General features: G+C 50.8%; 4 protein-coding genes across 4 annotated transcripts; 2 read left to right on the plus strand and 2 right to left on the minus strand.

The window, feature by feature from the left end:
- Positions 1–186: 186 nt before the first annotated feature.
- Positions 187–5,508, minus strand: N7468_002725 (uncharacterized protein; the record flags this gene model as incomplete). The annotated part of the gene is made up of 5 exons (XM_058472022.1): positions 187–235; positions 293–806; positions 868–1,073; positions 1,132–1,630; positions 1,656–5,508. 5 exons carry the CDS (start codon positions 5,506–5,508, stop codon positions 187–189), a joined length of 5,121 nt encoding a protein of 1,706 aa, XP_058335163.1.
- Positions 5,509–5,584: 76 nt separating this feature from the next.
- N7468_002726 (alpha-1-3-glucan synthase) lies at positions 5,585–7,723 on the minus strand (the record flags this gene model as incomplete). The annotated part of the gene is made up of 4 exons (XM_058472023.1): positions 5,585–6,016; positions 6,070–7,075; positions 7,134–7,309; positions 7,367–7,723. 4 exons carry the CDS (start codon positions 7,721–7,723, stop codon positions 5,585–5,587), a joined length of 1,971 nt encoding a protein of 656 aa, XP_058335164.1.
- A 3,242-nt stretch (positions 7,724–10,965) lies between these two features.
- Positions 10,966–12,504, plus strand: N7468_002727 (alpha-amylase; the record flags this gene model as incomplete). The annotated part of the gene is made up of 1 exon (XM_058472024.1): positions 10,966–12,504. One exon carries the CDS (start codon positions 10,966–10,968, stop codon positions 12,502–12,504), a length of 1,539 nt encoding a protein of 512 aa, XP_058335165.1.
- Positions 12,505–14,074: 1,570 nt separating this feature from the next.
- N7468_002728 (GPI anchored serine-threonine rich family protein) lies at positions 14,075–14,929 on the plus strand (the record flags this gene model as incomplete). The annotated part of the gene is made up of 4 exons (XM_058472025.1): positions 14,075–14,126; positions 14,182–14,271; positions 14,322–14,457; positions 14,506–14,929. The coding sequence occupies 4 exons, from the start codon at positions 14,075–14,077 to the stop codon at positions 14,927–14,929; spliced, it is 702 nt and encodes a 233-aa protein (XP_058335166.1).
- Between the last annotated feature and the right edge of the window lie 872 nt (positions 14,930–15,801).

Below are 15,801 nucleotides of genomic sequence, written 5' to 3' on the forward strand. Positions count from 1 at the left end.
TATTCAAGGTGGTATCAAGAACGAGATAGATGAAATCAGATCATTAATAGGGAAAAGGATATCTCAACGCCAGAGAAGTGATAATAGATACAAAAATGAGGGAAAATGTGTTATGTGCAAGGATATTAGGAGAGGATTGCCTCCCATGAGATGCATACAGAGTCGGCAGAGGTGTGCAAAAAGACATTAAGGCTTGGAAAGTTGTTCTTTCCGGAAGAATAGTAAGAATCCCGCACTGTACACAATTTGTTAGCGTTTGAACCAAGGCATCAAGGAATGAGAATCAACGTACCAAACAAGTAACTGGCAGGACAAAGCCACCCAAAACCAACCATTGGCCAACTGATCCGCTCCTTTGGATAGGTCCGGTGAAATAGGCCCTGGTCCAATCCTGTTGGGTCCAAAGGCTCTTGCGCAGATGGTTGCCGCAGATCCAATGACCTGCGAGGCAATGAGAGCAAAGCACATGTGTACTCGTGTCAATGTCTGCAGAAGAATGATACCGAATCCAAGGCCTTGGATCGAGTCCAAAACACCCAGCCAAAGCCAGAGACTCCGTGATGCAAGTGCTCCGCCTGTATATCCACCTGCTACCCACGGCAAATAGTAACCGATGCCGGAGATACCCCACCAGATCTGGAGAAAACGGGGTGCTCCCAGGCCACAGGCGAATATAGGGAGGAACCAACTATGACGCTTGGAAAACCTGCTCACAACGTACAAGAAGACGCACCAGACCAAACCGAAGAATATGATACACAGGATAGCGATTTGCCAGCGAGAAGCGTGATTCGAATTCCAGAGGACTAATAGGATATTAGCTTTTGTTTCATAGGTATTTGAATAGACATCTTGGGGGAAACTCACAGCTCCAGTTCCGACCGTAAGGAGCGCTGAGGAAGAAGTTCTGGAGGATAACGGCGACAAAATTCCACAGGACAATCTTCCGGCGGAAAATAGACTGGTAGAAGGAGGGAACCTTGCCTGGCTTCTGGCGGTAATAGTTGGGGAGACCGAAAACCAAGAGAAGACCGATTCCCCAGAGGAGCATTGCGATAGGATAACAAATTGCACTGGGAAGAAGTTAGAAATCAGCTCTGAATGAATCTGGTACGGAAAGAAAATACGTACGTCATCTTCCAGGTGTTCGAAAGGGCACTATCGGAGTTCAAAAGTCCTTGACTTGATGCCTTCGCCAGCGTCGAGCCCCAGTACCAGAGCGCGATGACATATGCCTGCTGAATCCCCTGAATCAGACAAGCGCGGAAGATCCAAGTCTCCACTGGAGCACCGCCTTCATCGCCAAAGTTCGACGCGAAGAAGATAGAACCACTGGATGAAGCCGCCGCGTAGCAGCCACTTCCAATGTTTTGAATCCATCCACGGCGGAAGGAATTCTGCTCCCAGTGGGCAGAACCGATAAGAAGGAAAGCCAGGCCGTAGAAGAACCAGGGTGTAGACAGGGTAACGACTGATTTGAAGTACCGATACAGCATCCACCAGCAGACAGATGTGACTGCGTATGTGGTTGCAATGCCGTAAAGCTTCTCCGCACTCTCACCAACTTCGCCAGTTAAAAGAGTGATCTGGTAAGAGTTCGCAGCGATGATCTGACCCATCGCCAGGAAGACTGAATACACCGGCCAGTCACCAACCTTGATTTGCATCCATTTCTTCAGCCCAGTCGGGGGGGACATAGTCCTTGCCCAAAAGGAACTCGTCATCAGAAGTGGCGGAGTCGCCGTCGGTTGATGTTGCAATGCCTTCCTCAGTAAAGGAGGAGATCGTGGGTGGAGCTTCACTGTAAGCACCACTGTGGATCCGAGAGTGGTTGAAGACAGAACCGGCAGGTGACTTGTTTCGGCCCAATTTTGCGTTTCGAAACCTGTCAAACCAATCCTGCTCACTCTTGACGAGGAATTCCTCAATACAGTACTGGCTCTCCGAGTTGGAGCCGTTGAGTCCCTGTAGCTTTTGCTCAAAGTTGTGATAGTACTCGCCGTTGCTATCCGTGAAGAATGGATCGACTTTCTGCAACTTGAAGTCTTTCTTGTCGCCGACTACGGAGTCAAGTGACAGGACAGATGTGCTGCTGTTCCGGTTTCCTCCAAGGAATGGCCGAGGAGGAGGTGAGAGCTGACCAGCGCCCAGTGGGCTCCCGGGAGAGTTGAGTGGGAGGGCAAATCGAGGCCGCATGGACTCTTGGCTTGGACGACGTTTGAGAGATGATGGGCCCCCTTCTGCGTCCGCAAGGTGGGAAGGGGAGATGGTGTACTCGTCATCGGCATACACGCTGTGTGCTCTGTCCTCGTCACTGCTTTCTTCCGCGTTTCCTTCAATGTCGCTGGCATCTGTGTCTTGGGCATCCTTGTGGCCTCTGCGCTGCCGACCACGAGCCTCCAGATGACCAGGGCCCGAGCGAACTCCAAGGGACAAAGATCGGCTCAATCCAGAAGTTGGCTTCTCGATCTCCGAGGGGCTGATCTCCCTGCTGTAGATGTTCTTTCTTGGCGGGCGAAGCTCAGTGATCTGGTTGAAGTTTGAGTAACTGCTGTCTCTGGAAATGCCCGGGGACGAAGCTGGAGTTAGTCCCAGAGGGGGCGAGCCATTTGTTCCGAGAGGAGTCGAGGAACCCGAGGTCAGTGGCCGACTGTGACCTTTGGAAGCCTCCTTGGTGTGAACTCCAATGGCAGTTGACTGCAGGATTTCGAGATCCTCAACCCACTGGGCAACAGGGAACCGCTGCTTCGCAGACCGGGCCCGCATCATCGCGCGAACCTCAGTCTTAGAGTTGAGGGCAGCGTCGATGGCCAGTTTGAACTGGATCAGGAGGTGAGATGTAGAGGTCGATTCCACATTGTACCACCAGCCTGGCATTTGACCAAGACCACCCACACGCGCTCCAATACCCAAGGCTCCCTTTCGCCCGAACTCGACTGCCACAAGGCCGAAGGGTTCGTCACGGGATGGGATCAGCGCAAACTCAGCTCCAGAGAAGATGAAAGGTGGAAGAGCTGTGAACTCGGGCTTGGAAAAGACCCGACCGGGGTAGATTTCCATCATGCGACCAAGCTTAAGGGCAGCGAATTTACCGTACAGGTCAATGACCGGACCGATGCAGATCAGTTGCACGTTGCGACGAGCCTCCAGAATGGCAGGCATGGCATCGGCAATGAGATCCACGCCCTTCTGCATCGACCAACGACCAACGAAGACAAGGAGATCAGCCTCAGGGTTTTGCTCAAGCCCTGCCCACTCCTGAGCTTGTCTTTTCAGCTCGGCCCGGCCAGCTTCATATTCAGAATCAACTGTGATATCTTCTTCCTTGATCGGCTGCTTCGTCCACTCGCCAACGTCCGATGGGTCAGGATTGGGGAGATTTCCGACCTTGCGCAGACCCCAGAAGATCGGGTAACGAGCATATGATCGTTTACCGTATTTTTTGGAAACTCCGACAGCTCCAAATCCTTGCTGGTGGACACGGAGATAGCTTGCGCCGGCGTGGAGCAAGTTGAATACCTCACCGAATTGCACGTAGCGCCTGGCAGTCTCTTCTTCCAAATTGAACACGGAGCAGACCTCGCGACGCTCCTTAACAGTACGCATAGGCCACAGCCCCTGGAACTCAGCATTATGCAACGAAAGACAAGCAGGGATCGTCTCAGGCAGGAGATAAAGAGGGGCCACGGATCCGTGATAGTCGTTAATGTGGTAGAGATCGATCGGGAAACGCTTGATTGCCTGGGCAATACACTGATTCCAAGCCGAATAGTAGATAGCACTGTCCAAGTCATCCATGCGTGCCGGATAAGGCTCGGATTTGGATTGCTGACGGAACACGGGCGCATCCAGAAGAACGTAGGTAATGTTCTTGAGGACGTGGTATTGGACCTGCACCTGGTAAAGGCTTCCCAGGATAGTGACTTCCATTGGCTCTGCGACCTGGTCGACTGGGTAGTCAACACCACCGACACAAGGAACGACCCAAATCAGGTCTTGATGTCCAAGTGTCTTTCCCATGAGTTGTGCCATCACACCAAGACCACCAATCTTGATCTTGATAGCCCAGTCTTCGATGTCATACTCCATGGTAGCGATCAGAACCATTCGTCGCTTTTCTGCGTTCGAAGCCTTTGCCAGTGCCGACGAGCTGTTCATGAACCCTGACTTGTTGGCCAAACGGGTAAGAGGGCCCGGCGAATAATCTCTCTTCTCGCCCCTGGCGAACGACTTGAAATTTTTCAACATGACCATCGGAGCGAGGCTGCGCTTTTCGCTGATGCCGACCTCATTGAATTTGACCTTGTAGAACGAGACCATGAAGATATAGACACAAGCCGAGGCAGTCAAGAGAGGCACAATCCAGAACAAAACATACATAACGATCTGCGTACTTTGTCTTCCAGCCGGAAAAAGTCTGAATTTAAGAGTTCCATCATCGACAGAGATCCTCCAGGCCAGATATGGCGAAGGTGGTGGCTGGGTGATGTTGATCAAAGTGCTTGAGAGCGATGAGGGTGGCATGCGATCCAGAATACTGTCATTGTTGACATCTCCCAGAACCCAACTCTGATCGGGCTTTCCGTCGGGGTTAACACCCCAGATGTTGATCTGTCCAACCGCAGGCCATTCTGAGGTGAAGTGGTAGGTCCATTCCTCGTCTTTTTCGCTCAGTTTGACTTCGTTATCAAGACCGGCATCATAGCCGTATTGGTTGTACGGTCCATTGAAGAATGCGTGGGGGAATCTTCGCGGTCCCTTGTTCCAGTTGATGTCACCCTGTTGGACATAATCACTGCTGCCGGTCCACCGACTCCAGTATTCAACTCGAACATGGTCACCCTCCCATGCCTGCTTCTTGGTTCCAGACCAGGGAAGGCGATCGATGGTATCGTTTCCGCCCTTGTAGGTTTTCCAGTCAGAGAAGGTGGTCCCCCAGTTGGTTGAATAACGATACATGTCTGCGCCCGCAGCGTGGTGCTGAATGAACAGAGTATCGTTGTTAGGCTCCTGGTGGAGCAAACTGCTGGAGTAATTGGCGGTCATGAATATCATAGGGTTGTCAATCTGGCCAATTCTGAAAAGCAGGTGATCGATGGCGTCGGTGGATGCGTTCTTGTGGGCGTTGGTGACATTGTTGACAGTCAGACGGTGAACACCGTTGTAGACACCAGTCAGATTCGCAGACCACATCCAAACTCCTGGAATCTCTCCTGTCAACGAAGTATCAGCAGCCGGGACTGTGGTACACTTGACAGTCTTGGTGTCCACTGTCGGGGCCTTTCCGATCTCAGTGGATGAGTTCAAATAGATGCTGTCCGTGATCGAGTCGCAGTCCATTGCCTCGGAGAAGTAAAGCTCAACATGCACGTCTTCCGCCCTATTTGGCGCGACAGTAGATCTTAAGGGCACGTCATGGCCAGGAGTGAATTTCGTGAGCATCGGACGCGGTGCCTTGAATTGGTCTACGGGCACGTAGGCGCGGAACTCGTAGGCATTCAGAGTCATGTTGGGATAGCAACCATTGTATTCAGTGGAACCATTCAGCCCAAGCTTTATGGGGCCGCTAATCAACTCGATCTCATCATGGGGGGTAGAACAAGTTCTTGACTCGAGTATGTGTCGGGAACGGAGAGATCAAGGCAGTATCATTGTCATTGCAGTCAAACTCGTAGTGGATGGTGCGGTTGACGTTCTGGTAGACAAGCCAAATTGGCTGGTTGTCCGCATCAGAGCCAAGATCTTGAACGTCGGGATTGACATTTCGAACGACGGACCACATTCCAGTCTCGGTGGGAACTCCATCGGAACCAGGATAGATGACATCTTCGGTCTGCTTTGACATGTTCTGGATTGAATATCCGTCGTTCAGAACGGGGAAGTCATCGCGCATTTGATACATGTGCTTCATCACATTTCGCACCGGGTGGGATGGATCACGGTGGTCATAGGAGACAGTGTCATCGCGGCAACCGTCACGAGCTTTGTCGATCGGCCAGTGATAGTACTGGGATGACTGTAGAGAGAAGCAGCCATTCGTTTGCCAGGCCGTGGCAGCGGACATGGCACCTCGTCCGTAGATATAGTTCTCCGCGGTCGCGTCAAGGACATAGAATGCTTGCTCTTCGCCCAGAGGACGAGAGGGATTCCGGGGAGAAGCAGAGTGGTGATGAAGCTGGCAAGTAACTGTCGCTCAGTGCCATATTGAATAGCAGGCCAACGGAAAACATCCTGGTTGGTCGCGCCAAACATATGGCGAGGATCGAATTTCCCCGTGTTCGCATTCACGAGGTCGTTCGACTGCAGCATCTCATTCCATGCGTTGATCCAGTCAATTGGTACATCATAGCCGGCTGAAAGCTGTCCATCCATACCCAGGAATCGAGTCATAGATCTGTAGACCGAGTAATGGAATGCAGCGCCGTCGATAGCTTCCTGTCCAGCCTCCCGCAAGAAGTACTGCGCGTCCGACTCGTTGGTCATCTTCATGGCAGCAATCGCATCGGGCGGGAACTGGTTAGGCTGCCTTCCGCGACCGAGATAGATCGAACCAAAGGTGTTACCACCAGTGATTTCACCTGCAATAAAGAAGTTTTCCTTGCCGACGGCACGGGCGCATTCACGATAGGCGTTGGACATGTCTCCGAGCGCATCAACGGTGGCTTGGGTTGCCTTATCGTAGCGGAAGCCATCGATATCGAGAGAGGCGATCACCATGCAGGAGTGTCGGATCAGTCTACTTCGGACTACAGGGTGCCACTCTCGTAGACGATCCTGCACCGAAGCAAATTTTGCCAGTTGACGTTCCCAGTCAGGGAACACGCCGAAGGCCTCGATGTCGCCATATTGATCGAAGTCACTGTCATAGCAACCGACCAGCCCAGCTGTCATCGATTCGTTGACGGGGAATCCGTTCTCGTACCAGAAGCGTGGGTAGTCGCAGGTTGAGTTGTAAGTGTTTCCGATGTCGAAGTCGACATATCGACGATCACTCTTCCAGGTGGTCGGGTGTTCTTTCACGGAGAAAGGCGTCGTGGTATTGAGGTATCCCTCGAAGCCGATCAAGTCACCCAGACTAATTCACACAAGGTCAGACATGGAATTGACCTTTCGCGATGACAAGGAGCACTTACGTTGCGATCGTGTTGTCAAATAGGACATACATCCCGCGCTTATGGATCTCGGTAATAGCATTTCGCCAGACCTGTATAGTACCATAATGCTGATCGAGCAAGGTGGTATCGAGGGCAGAGTATCCATCAAATCCCCAAGGCTGATTCATAAGCGAGGTTCCAGCCAGATAGAGCCCCTATTTAGGTCAGTCAGCTAACGAGTCGGACAGGCTGGGGGTGTCAGGCGACTCTACCTTGATACCCATTCCTTGGAGGTAGTCCAGTGTATCTAGTAAACCGGCGACATCTCCACCATGGCGCATCTGGTTGGAGGTGAGGTCGTGTTCGAATAGTGATCCATTGATATTATCGTTTGTTGGGTCGCCGTTGACGAAGCGATCCAGCATAAGAGTGTAGAATGGGAACCGCCAGTTATCTGGGGAGGGATGATATTTGCCCTCATGACCTGGCCATTCTCCCCAGTAGTCGACAGGGTTAGTGGCAGTCTTATTCTCGTTGAGGTTGTAGTCAACCAGCGATTCGTCATATGGCCATGCCGATGTGGTCGACAACAGAGCTGCAACCACCCAAGAAAGCACGAAGTACTTCATAGCTTCTGTCGGCGATCTTCAGCGTCAAGGCCTTTTTCCTTCCACGAACCTATCTCAAGGCAACCTGCACAGAAGTAGCTCGCTCAGCGAGCGGCACCAATGAACGATTTGTTTGTCTGAGTACGGTATCGCGGTATACAGCACAGATGTAATAATAGATAACCAAGACCGGGTGGTGCTTGGATGGCTGCGGTATCGTAAAAGGGGGAAAACGAGTGAATAGAACTTGAAGGAAACGAGAGAGGGAAATGTACAAATAGAGGAAGAAGTAAGATAGAAATGACCCAGGAACAGCGGGGCTTTAGACTAAGATAGCGAGCGTGGCGTATGGTTCTTGGGGCAGACCGCAAAAGCAAAGCCCCCACGGTGCAGCATGCTCCATTCTTGCAAAATGAGACAGCTTAAACGAGGCTGAGTTCTACCTCCGGAGCAGCCTTCTGCGTGTACGGGGCAGGAAGCTCTGCTTCTAGACCTAGTATGCGTACAGATATCTATGATTAGCTCGGTGTACTCCGGTCCACTTTTCCAGCCCTGCTAGAAAGTGTAATTAAATACAGGGTGCATTCCTATTCCGGATTTGTTTCGCTAAAATTGTTTTTACTTAAGACGAACACTCGAGCTCAGGCACGCCCAGGGTGGCCTGAGACTGGGGATGCCGCTAGAAATCTCCTGTATAGGAAAAGTCCACTTTATTGGAAATATTGCGGCGAAAAAAGTTAAGACGCCATTATCGTGTACCTCCCGCGTGGCCAGCCCCAGTGGAAAACACAAAAATAGAAAACCGTTGTATTTCCGTACCCAAGTCGCATCGTACATGCATCATAACGAGGATAAAAACCCAAATAGGAAAATGAGACATCCCCGAAATGGACCCCGTCCACACAGTATCCGCAGAAAATACATACGTGAACGCCAAAGAGACGCAATGGGAGCCGTACAGATCTCTTGCATATTGGCCTCCATCCATTTGTTTCTCCGAGCCCCATCCATCCACTTCGGGCACTGTCGATTCGAGAATGTCGGGATGCTCGGATCGTTCGCCTGGGAGGCTTTTCTTTTCTTTTTATTTTTTTGCTTCTGCTTGCTGTCAGACAGCCGTGGGCATCATGGGTAAATATGAAAAGGAAAGCCGATGTAGTCCCGGCCGAATCATCAGGGGTGACTTGCAGATAGGGTCCTAGTTGACGGCCCTGCTTGGGTTTGAGTTAGCGTTGGCTAGTCCGGCAGTACTGAGCAAATCGGAGAGAGCCATCGGCTTTGGCCTCCCGAGTCCAAGGGAAAGATACGGGCCGTGGCTTGTCTTCGGCTAAGCACGTCCAAATGGCGAGATTATGTGCTGCACGATCTGAAACCAGTCGACTCGAATTTCCCTTAGTCCGCTTGTTGTTTGGGCCGAGTAATTTTCAGTTCTGCGTGCCCCGATTGGGCTTAGCCGGTACGATATGTCAGACGAAGTGAAAGATACGTCAGGGTGCGAATCCTCGACCAATCAGCGGCTCACCGACTTCCGCTGAAAACCCTAATAGCCCTGTCAGATCTACGGTTGGGCCCAATCAGCAGGACTGCCAAGGCGTCCCCTGTCGATTCTCTGCTTTTTGCGATTTCTTCCCCCCCGATTTTCTCGATCCGTGGTCTTCTCTTTCTCACCCTTCCCCCTTTTGTCCGCACCAAGTGGAACGGTGGGATCAACAAGGTACAGGACCCTTATCCACCCGTTGCTATTTGTCGCCGGGTGGGGGATACTTCTTCCCTTGTCATTGCACTGCCCTGTCCCGCGAAAGAACACCTGCCGAAATATGATATGCCCACTCAAGCGGCAGTTCGTGAAGCATCTGAGCCCATACCCTCCACACCGTTCGCAATGCATTGTTTCTCCTGGCTTGCTAATTCATCATCCAGCCGTGAGGAAGACGATGTGCTTCTTTTCTTCAGCTAATGGTTTCCGAATTCCGAGACCCTTTCTCCACTATTCTTAAATCCTGTTTCTCCACTATTAACCGAAACTTGGATTGAAGGCTGGGCAGCGATCCATTTGGTGAGGTAGATTCTTCTCTACGCTTCGATATGTCCACTTTTCCTTGATCCGTATATCCGGGATTTTTCCAAAGAGCCTACTGTCTCGGGCTATTGACTGATTCCATCACTGAGACAAGCATTCTTGGCGCTTCGTAAGCGAATTCGCTATCGAAGAAGTTCGGCAAATGGTGTCTCAGACGCTCCACTGCTGTAGCGATAATGATCCAGAGAAACCAGTTAAAATAGGTAACCATATCCTCCAGAACAAGGTTCTGCAAGGACTGGTAGCGGGGTGACCACATTGGTGGAAATTACCACGCGCAATCTCTGCCCCTGGTTCACCCTGGCCCCCCAGGGATGCATGTGCATTCTCCACGGGTCTGCTAAAAAAAAATAATATGGGGTCCAACGGCAGGAACCCGTGTGCGAACGGTCTGGAGAAGCCTCGCCAGACTCATAAAGACCTAACATGTCATTCCCGGGCAAAAGGAAGCATTGGTATTGCGCATCACAAACAACACGGTCCCGGTCTACAACCTGAGATGAGCACACGTCCACAAACCCTAGTCACTGGTATGCCTTCATTTGAGCTAGCCATGTCTTATCTCCAGCGGGCTTTTGAGGGGGTACCGAGGTAGCAATCCTGGTAAAATGCCTGGATCCCGACGCTAAATGCCCTGGCACGGTATCTATTGGCGTAGGCTTTGTCTTTCGGATAGAGTTCCATTTCCCCCCTGAATTTTTCCCCGTTCATCACACCTTCGCTTTTCTCAGGGCCTTGTGCCTCTGCCAGATGTACTCACGCTCCTTATTCTGAGAATCACATTCATTGACCTGATCACATTCGTTCATTGACCTGATCGCATTCGCTCAATACCGTCGCTACTCCCCGACATTCATTCTTTCGAGCTCGACAAATCACGCATTGTACATTTATGTCTAGGCCGCGGCTACAATATTACGCTTATCATCCTATTGTCTGGGACGATCGCAATGTTTGAACCGCACCACTCCCTCATCGGGGGTCTGGTTACCTTTCTGGGCCTCTTTGGTTTCACCTGGTCTGCCAATACCTCCGCGTGGAAAGCTCGATCGGTCTACCAGACAATGACCGATCGCTTTGCACGTACTGATGGCTCCACGACATTCCCTGTAACACGACAGAAGGCCTCTACTGTGGTGGGACATGGAGGGGCACAATCAATCATCTGGATTACATTCAAGGAATGGGCTTCGATGCGATTATGATTTCTCCCATCATCGAAAATGTCCATGGTCGCGTGTCCTACGGCGAGGCGTATCACGGATACTGGCCGTTAGATCTGTATAATGTCAATGCTCATTTTGGAACGCCGGATGATCTGCGCGATCTCAGCAATGCCCTTCACGCCCGGGGTATGTATCTCTTGATGGATACCGTCATCAACAACATGGCCTACATCACGAATGGTAGCAACCCTGCGACTTCGATCGACTACTCGGTGCTCACCCCCTTTGATCGATCGGACTACTACCATCCGTACTGCAAAATCACCGACTGGACCAACTATACCAACGCAGAGCTGTGTCAAACAGGCGACAACATCGTGGCTCTTCCGGATCTGTATACCGAACACAGCGAGGTGCAGGAAATATTGGAGAATTGGGCAAACGATATGATATCAAACTACTCCATTGATGGTCTGAGAATTGACGCTGCAAAACATGTCAGCCCGGGGTTCCTGAAGAACTTTGGAGATAGCGTGGATACTTTCATGACCGGGGAAGTGCTTGAGGAAAGTTTTGACATCATTTGCAAGTATCAGCGGGACTACATAGGAAGCTTACCCAATTACCCGATATACTATGCTATGTTAAATGCGTTCACCCTGGGCAACATAAGCTCACTCGCCCTTGAGGTGGAGATGGTGAAGAATGCGTGTCCTGATGTTACCGCCTTGGTTTCTTTCTCCGAGAACCATGATGTTGCTCGGATCGCCAGCATGGTCCCGGATATTGCGGTATGTCTCACTGTCCCCGAGGGTGGAAGAAAAAAAGAAAAGAAAAGAAGAAAAAAGAAAAGAGAAGAAAAGAAATCCTTCAGACTTCAGGTACTAATCCTCGGTATCATGCAGCTTGCAAAAAATGTCATCACTTTCACCCTTCTCTTCGATGGGGTTCCGATGATATATCAAGGCCAGGAACAACACTTTGACGGTGGGACGACTCCACAAAACCGAGAGGCATTATGGACTTCTGGATATAATACCGATTCAGAACTCTACAAGATGATTGCCAAGATCAATCGTATCCGCTCGCACATCATTGGGCTGAACTCGGATTACTTGGACGCGCAATCTCACGTTATCTACCAAGGTAGTAGCGACATTGCCTTTACGAAGGGCGTGGACGGACGACAAATGATCATGCTTCTGTCGTCCCAAGGATCCAAAGGTAAGCCCTATACGGTCAGTTTACCTGTCGGCTATAATGCCGGGACAACCGTGACGGAGACCCTGAGCTGTAAGACGTATACGGTGAACAACCTCGCAGAGTTTGTGGTCGAGATGGACGCCGGAGAGCCGCGGGTCTTTTTCCCCACTCAGTTCATGAATGGAAGTGGTCTCTGTGGATACCCATTGAGCAATATCTCGTATTCCGAGTTGAGAACGGGGCATTTGTCTATGGGGGCATCCTGGGGTATTGGGACCGGAAAAGATTCCCGGGCGAGGGTCACCGCACCTCTAGGACTTATGGTAGTCGTTATGATGTATATGCTCTTTTAATCACCAACTAATATAATGGGTAATTCACGTGCCCTTGTAACACCACTGCAAGCTTTCCTAGCTATACTCCTATGATAATGCGGGTTTATTGGGGTATATACTTCACCCAGGTTTTGCCCCAACAAAAGCCGCCCCCCCCAACTCGGCTGTTGACGATTGTGGCTGCTTCGATTACTGATGCTCTCTTCTCAAAACGGGAATCCCGATTGGCCTCCATAGCCCTCGCGGCCAATGAATCCTTATCGTGCGTCTTCAGGCGCACTGTATGGCGTGAGGCTTTTCTTGGCGGACCATTTCAGCCGCAACAAACGATTACGAGGTCTCCGCGCAAGGGTTGAGCTCCCTCGATAACTGGCAAGTGCATGCAGGGTACAGCGACCGCAGCATATGACAAGTTTCGCCGACTTCTCCCCAAAGAGTCGGTGAAATTAATTTATTTTTTCTTCTCTCTCTCTTTTTTTTTCCCCATCAAACACGGCTGGGACATTAGTCAAAGTTTTGTCACTTCTTAGCAGCGCGCTAGCCAGGCTTCTTTTTTGGGCTTGGGTTTCAGTTCCCCTGATCTTCACCTAGCAAACATACCACATCACTATCACGTTGACGCTATTGGTCTCTAGTGTCTACCCAGAGATAGTCGCTTTGCCATGGTGTAAAGGGGGATTTTCTGTCACACGAGTCGAGTGCTGTAGCCCAAGCGCCTCTGTGACAGCTGGCACTCTCCGTAAGGGTGTAGTTGACGTGATCAAGAACCTCCGCTGCGCCCCGGGGCTGTTGGGGGGAAGCCTTTCTCAACGGCGAGCGTCCGAGACATGGGAGGGAAAAAAAAAATTAAACCGACAGCAGTGAGTCTTCGTGCTGGCAATGCACAGCAGTGGGGCTCAAGGCTTGACACCGGTGAGTGACAGTGACAGCCCTATAATGACCCAGGGGCGGAAGTAGAAGATAGCAATACGAGACTTTTTAATTTCCTCTTTGTTTTTCTTTTCTTTTTTTTTTTTAGGCGCGTAAGTTTGTGTATTGCAAATACGGCGCAGGATGGCGCTGTCGATCTAGCCTGGCCCAGCATGGCGGTCCGTGGTTCGCCATGTGTAGCGAAGGCACATTCTGGTTGCTCCAATCGGACGGCACCAAATGCCCGGTGGATCCCCACGTGGGCCAATGAGGGTTCGGGGGACCCGGTTCCACGATTCTGCCCAAGTATAGACTTCGACGCCCTATGTTGTCTTATTCTCTAGATTTGGAAAATGAATCTCGATCCTGCTATTTTTTCCGAATATCTGCGATTTTTTGGTATTCGTGATTTTACATCCGATGTCGAGGCTGTGAGGCTGCTCCTAGACAGATGTCTCTCTTGCAGAACCCACCTGCTCGCATGGGTGCCACCAATTGATCCAGTATCAGCATCGACGTCCCAGTATTTTCGGGCTTGTACATAGGATCTTAATTCATATTTAATCCAGTTGTCCCCATTCCAAAACCTGGTCGATTCCAATCCCATTTGTGCAATAAGCCTAAGCCAGTTTCTGCATACATCTTCCTGGTTCCCGATTCCCGAAGTACGCCCTGTACGATGTACATTCCCGGTGCTTTGCTCGTCCTGCCCCTGGCTGCCGTTGTAGGGGGTATGTAGACAGCCTCTTCTGGGATGCTATGCTGTTGATTGACTCCTTTCTCCAGCTCTTTCGGTGACCAACCCTGAGCAGGGTGCTATCCTTGACCCAAAGTCATCTCTGGTTGTGAAATGGACCTCTGTCGAGTATGTCCCCTGTCCCCTCCCAGTTCATTTCCAACGGTTCATCAGTTCTCATATGTTCCAGCACCGATCCTTCGAGCTTTGACATTTACCTGGTCAACAATGCCGTTTACCCCCCCCGTGAGCAAGAAGCTCGCATCCGACGTAGACACGGACAAGGGCTCCTACAACGTCGGGGACCTCGGCGACATCAAGAATGGGTAAGTGCCTTTATCTGGGATCTGTTCAGGATCTGACAAGTAAATCAGTCACGGCTACCAGATCAACCTGCTGTCAGATTCCACGCAAAACACTGGAATTCTAGCCCAATCGCAGCAGTTCAATGTGTCCGACTCTGCGGCAAGCTCATCCAGTTCCACCACTGCTACCTCCTCGACCTCGTCTTCCTCGTCCTCTTCCTCGTCCTCTACCTCAGTTACATCCACGACTGAGTCTTCCAGCACCACGTGGACTACTAGCACCACGATGACTACAAAGGGTGCTGAGTCTACCTCAGCTACTACAGGCACTGCGACCGCATCTAGCTCCTCTGGACATATGTCTTCTTCCAGCGTGTCTGCCAGTGCCACCCCGATGGGAACTGTCTCTCCCAATGCTGGAGATAAGCTCAACGGGAAGCACCACGCGGCGGTCCTGGGTGTCGCAGTGGGCGCTATGGCTCTCTTCCTCTAAGGACTCGGGTGACTGTCTTCGCACGGAGATGATGCGCCTGGCGATGGGCTTTATGTGCCTTGGATTAATGACGGTGGAATGTTTTTTTACCTTTTCATTGTCTCTCTAGCATGATTCTGAAGGGTTGTACGTTGAGTCACCGATCCCAACAAGCCCTTATGGCTTGAGGAAAGGCCCGGAGTTAGCGTTCTTCTGACGGTAGCTAGCTAAACTTAATCAATGTTTCTTATTCTATTAATTCAATGAAAGCAGTTGTGTTCCCAATTAACCATCACTCCTCCCTATTTCAGGTGAAGGATAACCTCATAGAGAGAACAGGTACTAATAAAGAGCACGTTAGAATGGTTTCTGGCTCTGATCATAAGCTCGAAATGGGTGGTGTTTTGTTTAAGGGGAGCTATGCCTTGCCACCTGGCTTCTATGGACCCGATGAATGCGGGCTTTTGGTCATAGCAGCTGCGCGTAGAATTTGCGAGTTATACCCTGCATTGTAATCATTCCACCAGATACAAGTTGTGCTGTCACCATCAATACACCTAGAATTGAATCCGGTATAGACTTGGATGATAAGATATATTCATCATGAGTACCGTTTGAGCTATAGGGAGATATATTGGCCGACTGAATGTACTTTCACCATTACTTCGATAATGAGGAAACATGAGAATCTTTGGCCTCCCCAGTCTGAATGACCTGTAGTATGAATCGATACCTCTTGATCACCAGCTTCCAAAGCTTCGTGTTCTCCTAGTCTCCTCAAGTGGCTTTCGCCTTGTGAGTGGTACCCCCTTGTAGGTGGTATTCAACGTGTAAGCTCGTTCTGAAATGGTCAAATTATGTTTCTGCCTTCCGCAACCCCAGCACCACGCTGG

The sequence above is a fragment of the Penicillium chermesinum genome (genome assembly GCF_028974085.1).
Source record: "Penicillium chermesinum strain IBT 19713 chromosome Unknown utg000002l:1.0-5270490.0:1.0-5274688.0, whole genome shotgun sequence".
NCBI classification, from domain to species: Eukaryota; Fungi; Ascomycota; class Eurotiomycetes; order Eurotiales; family Aspergillaceae; genus Penicillium; species Penicillium chermesinum.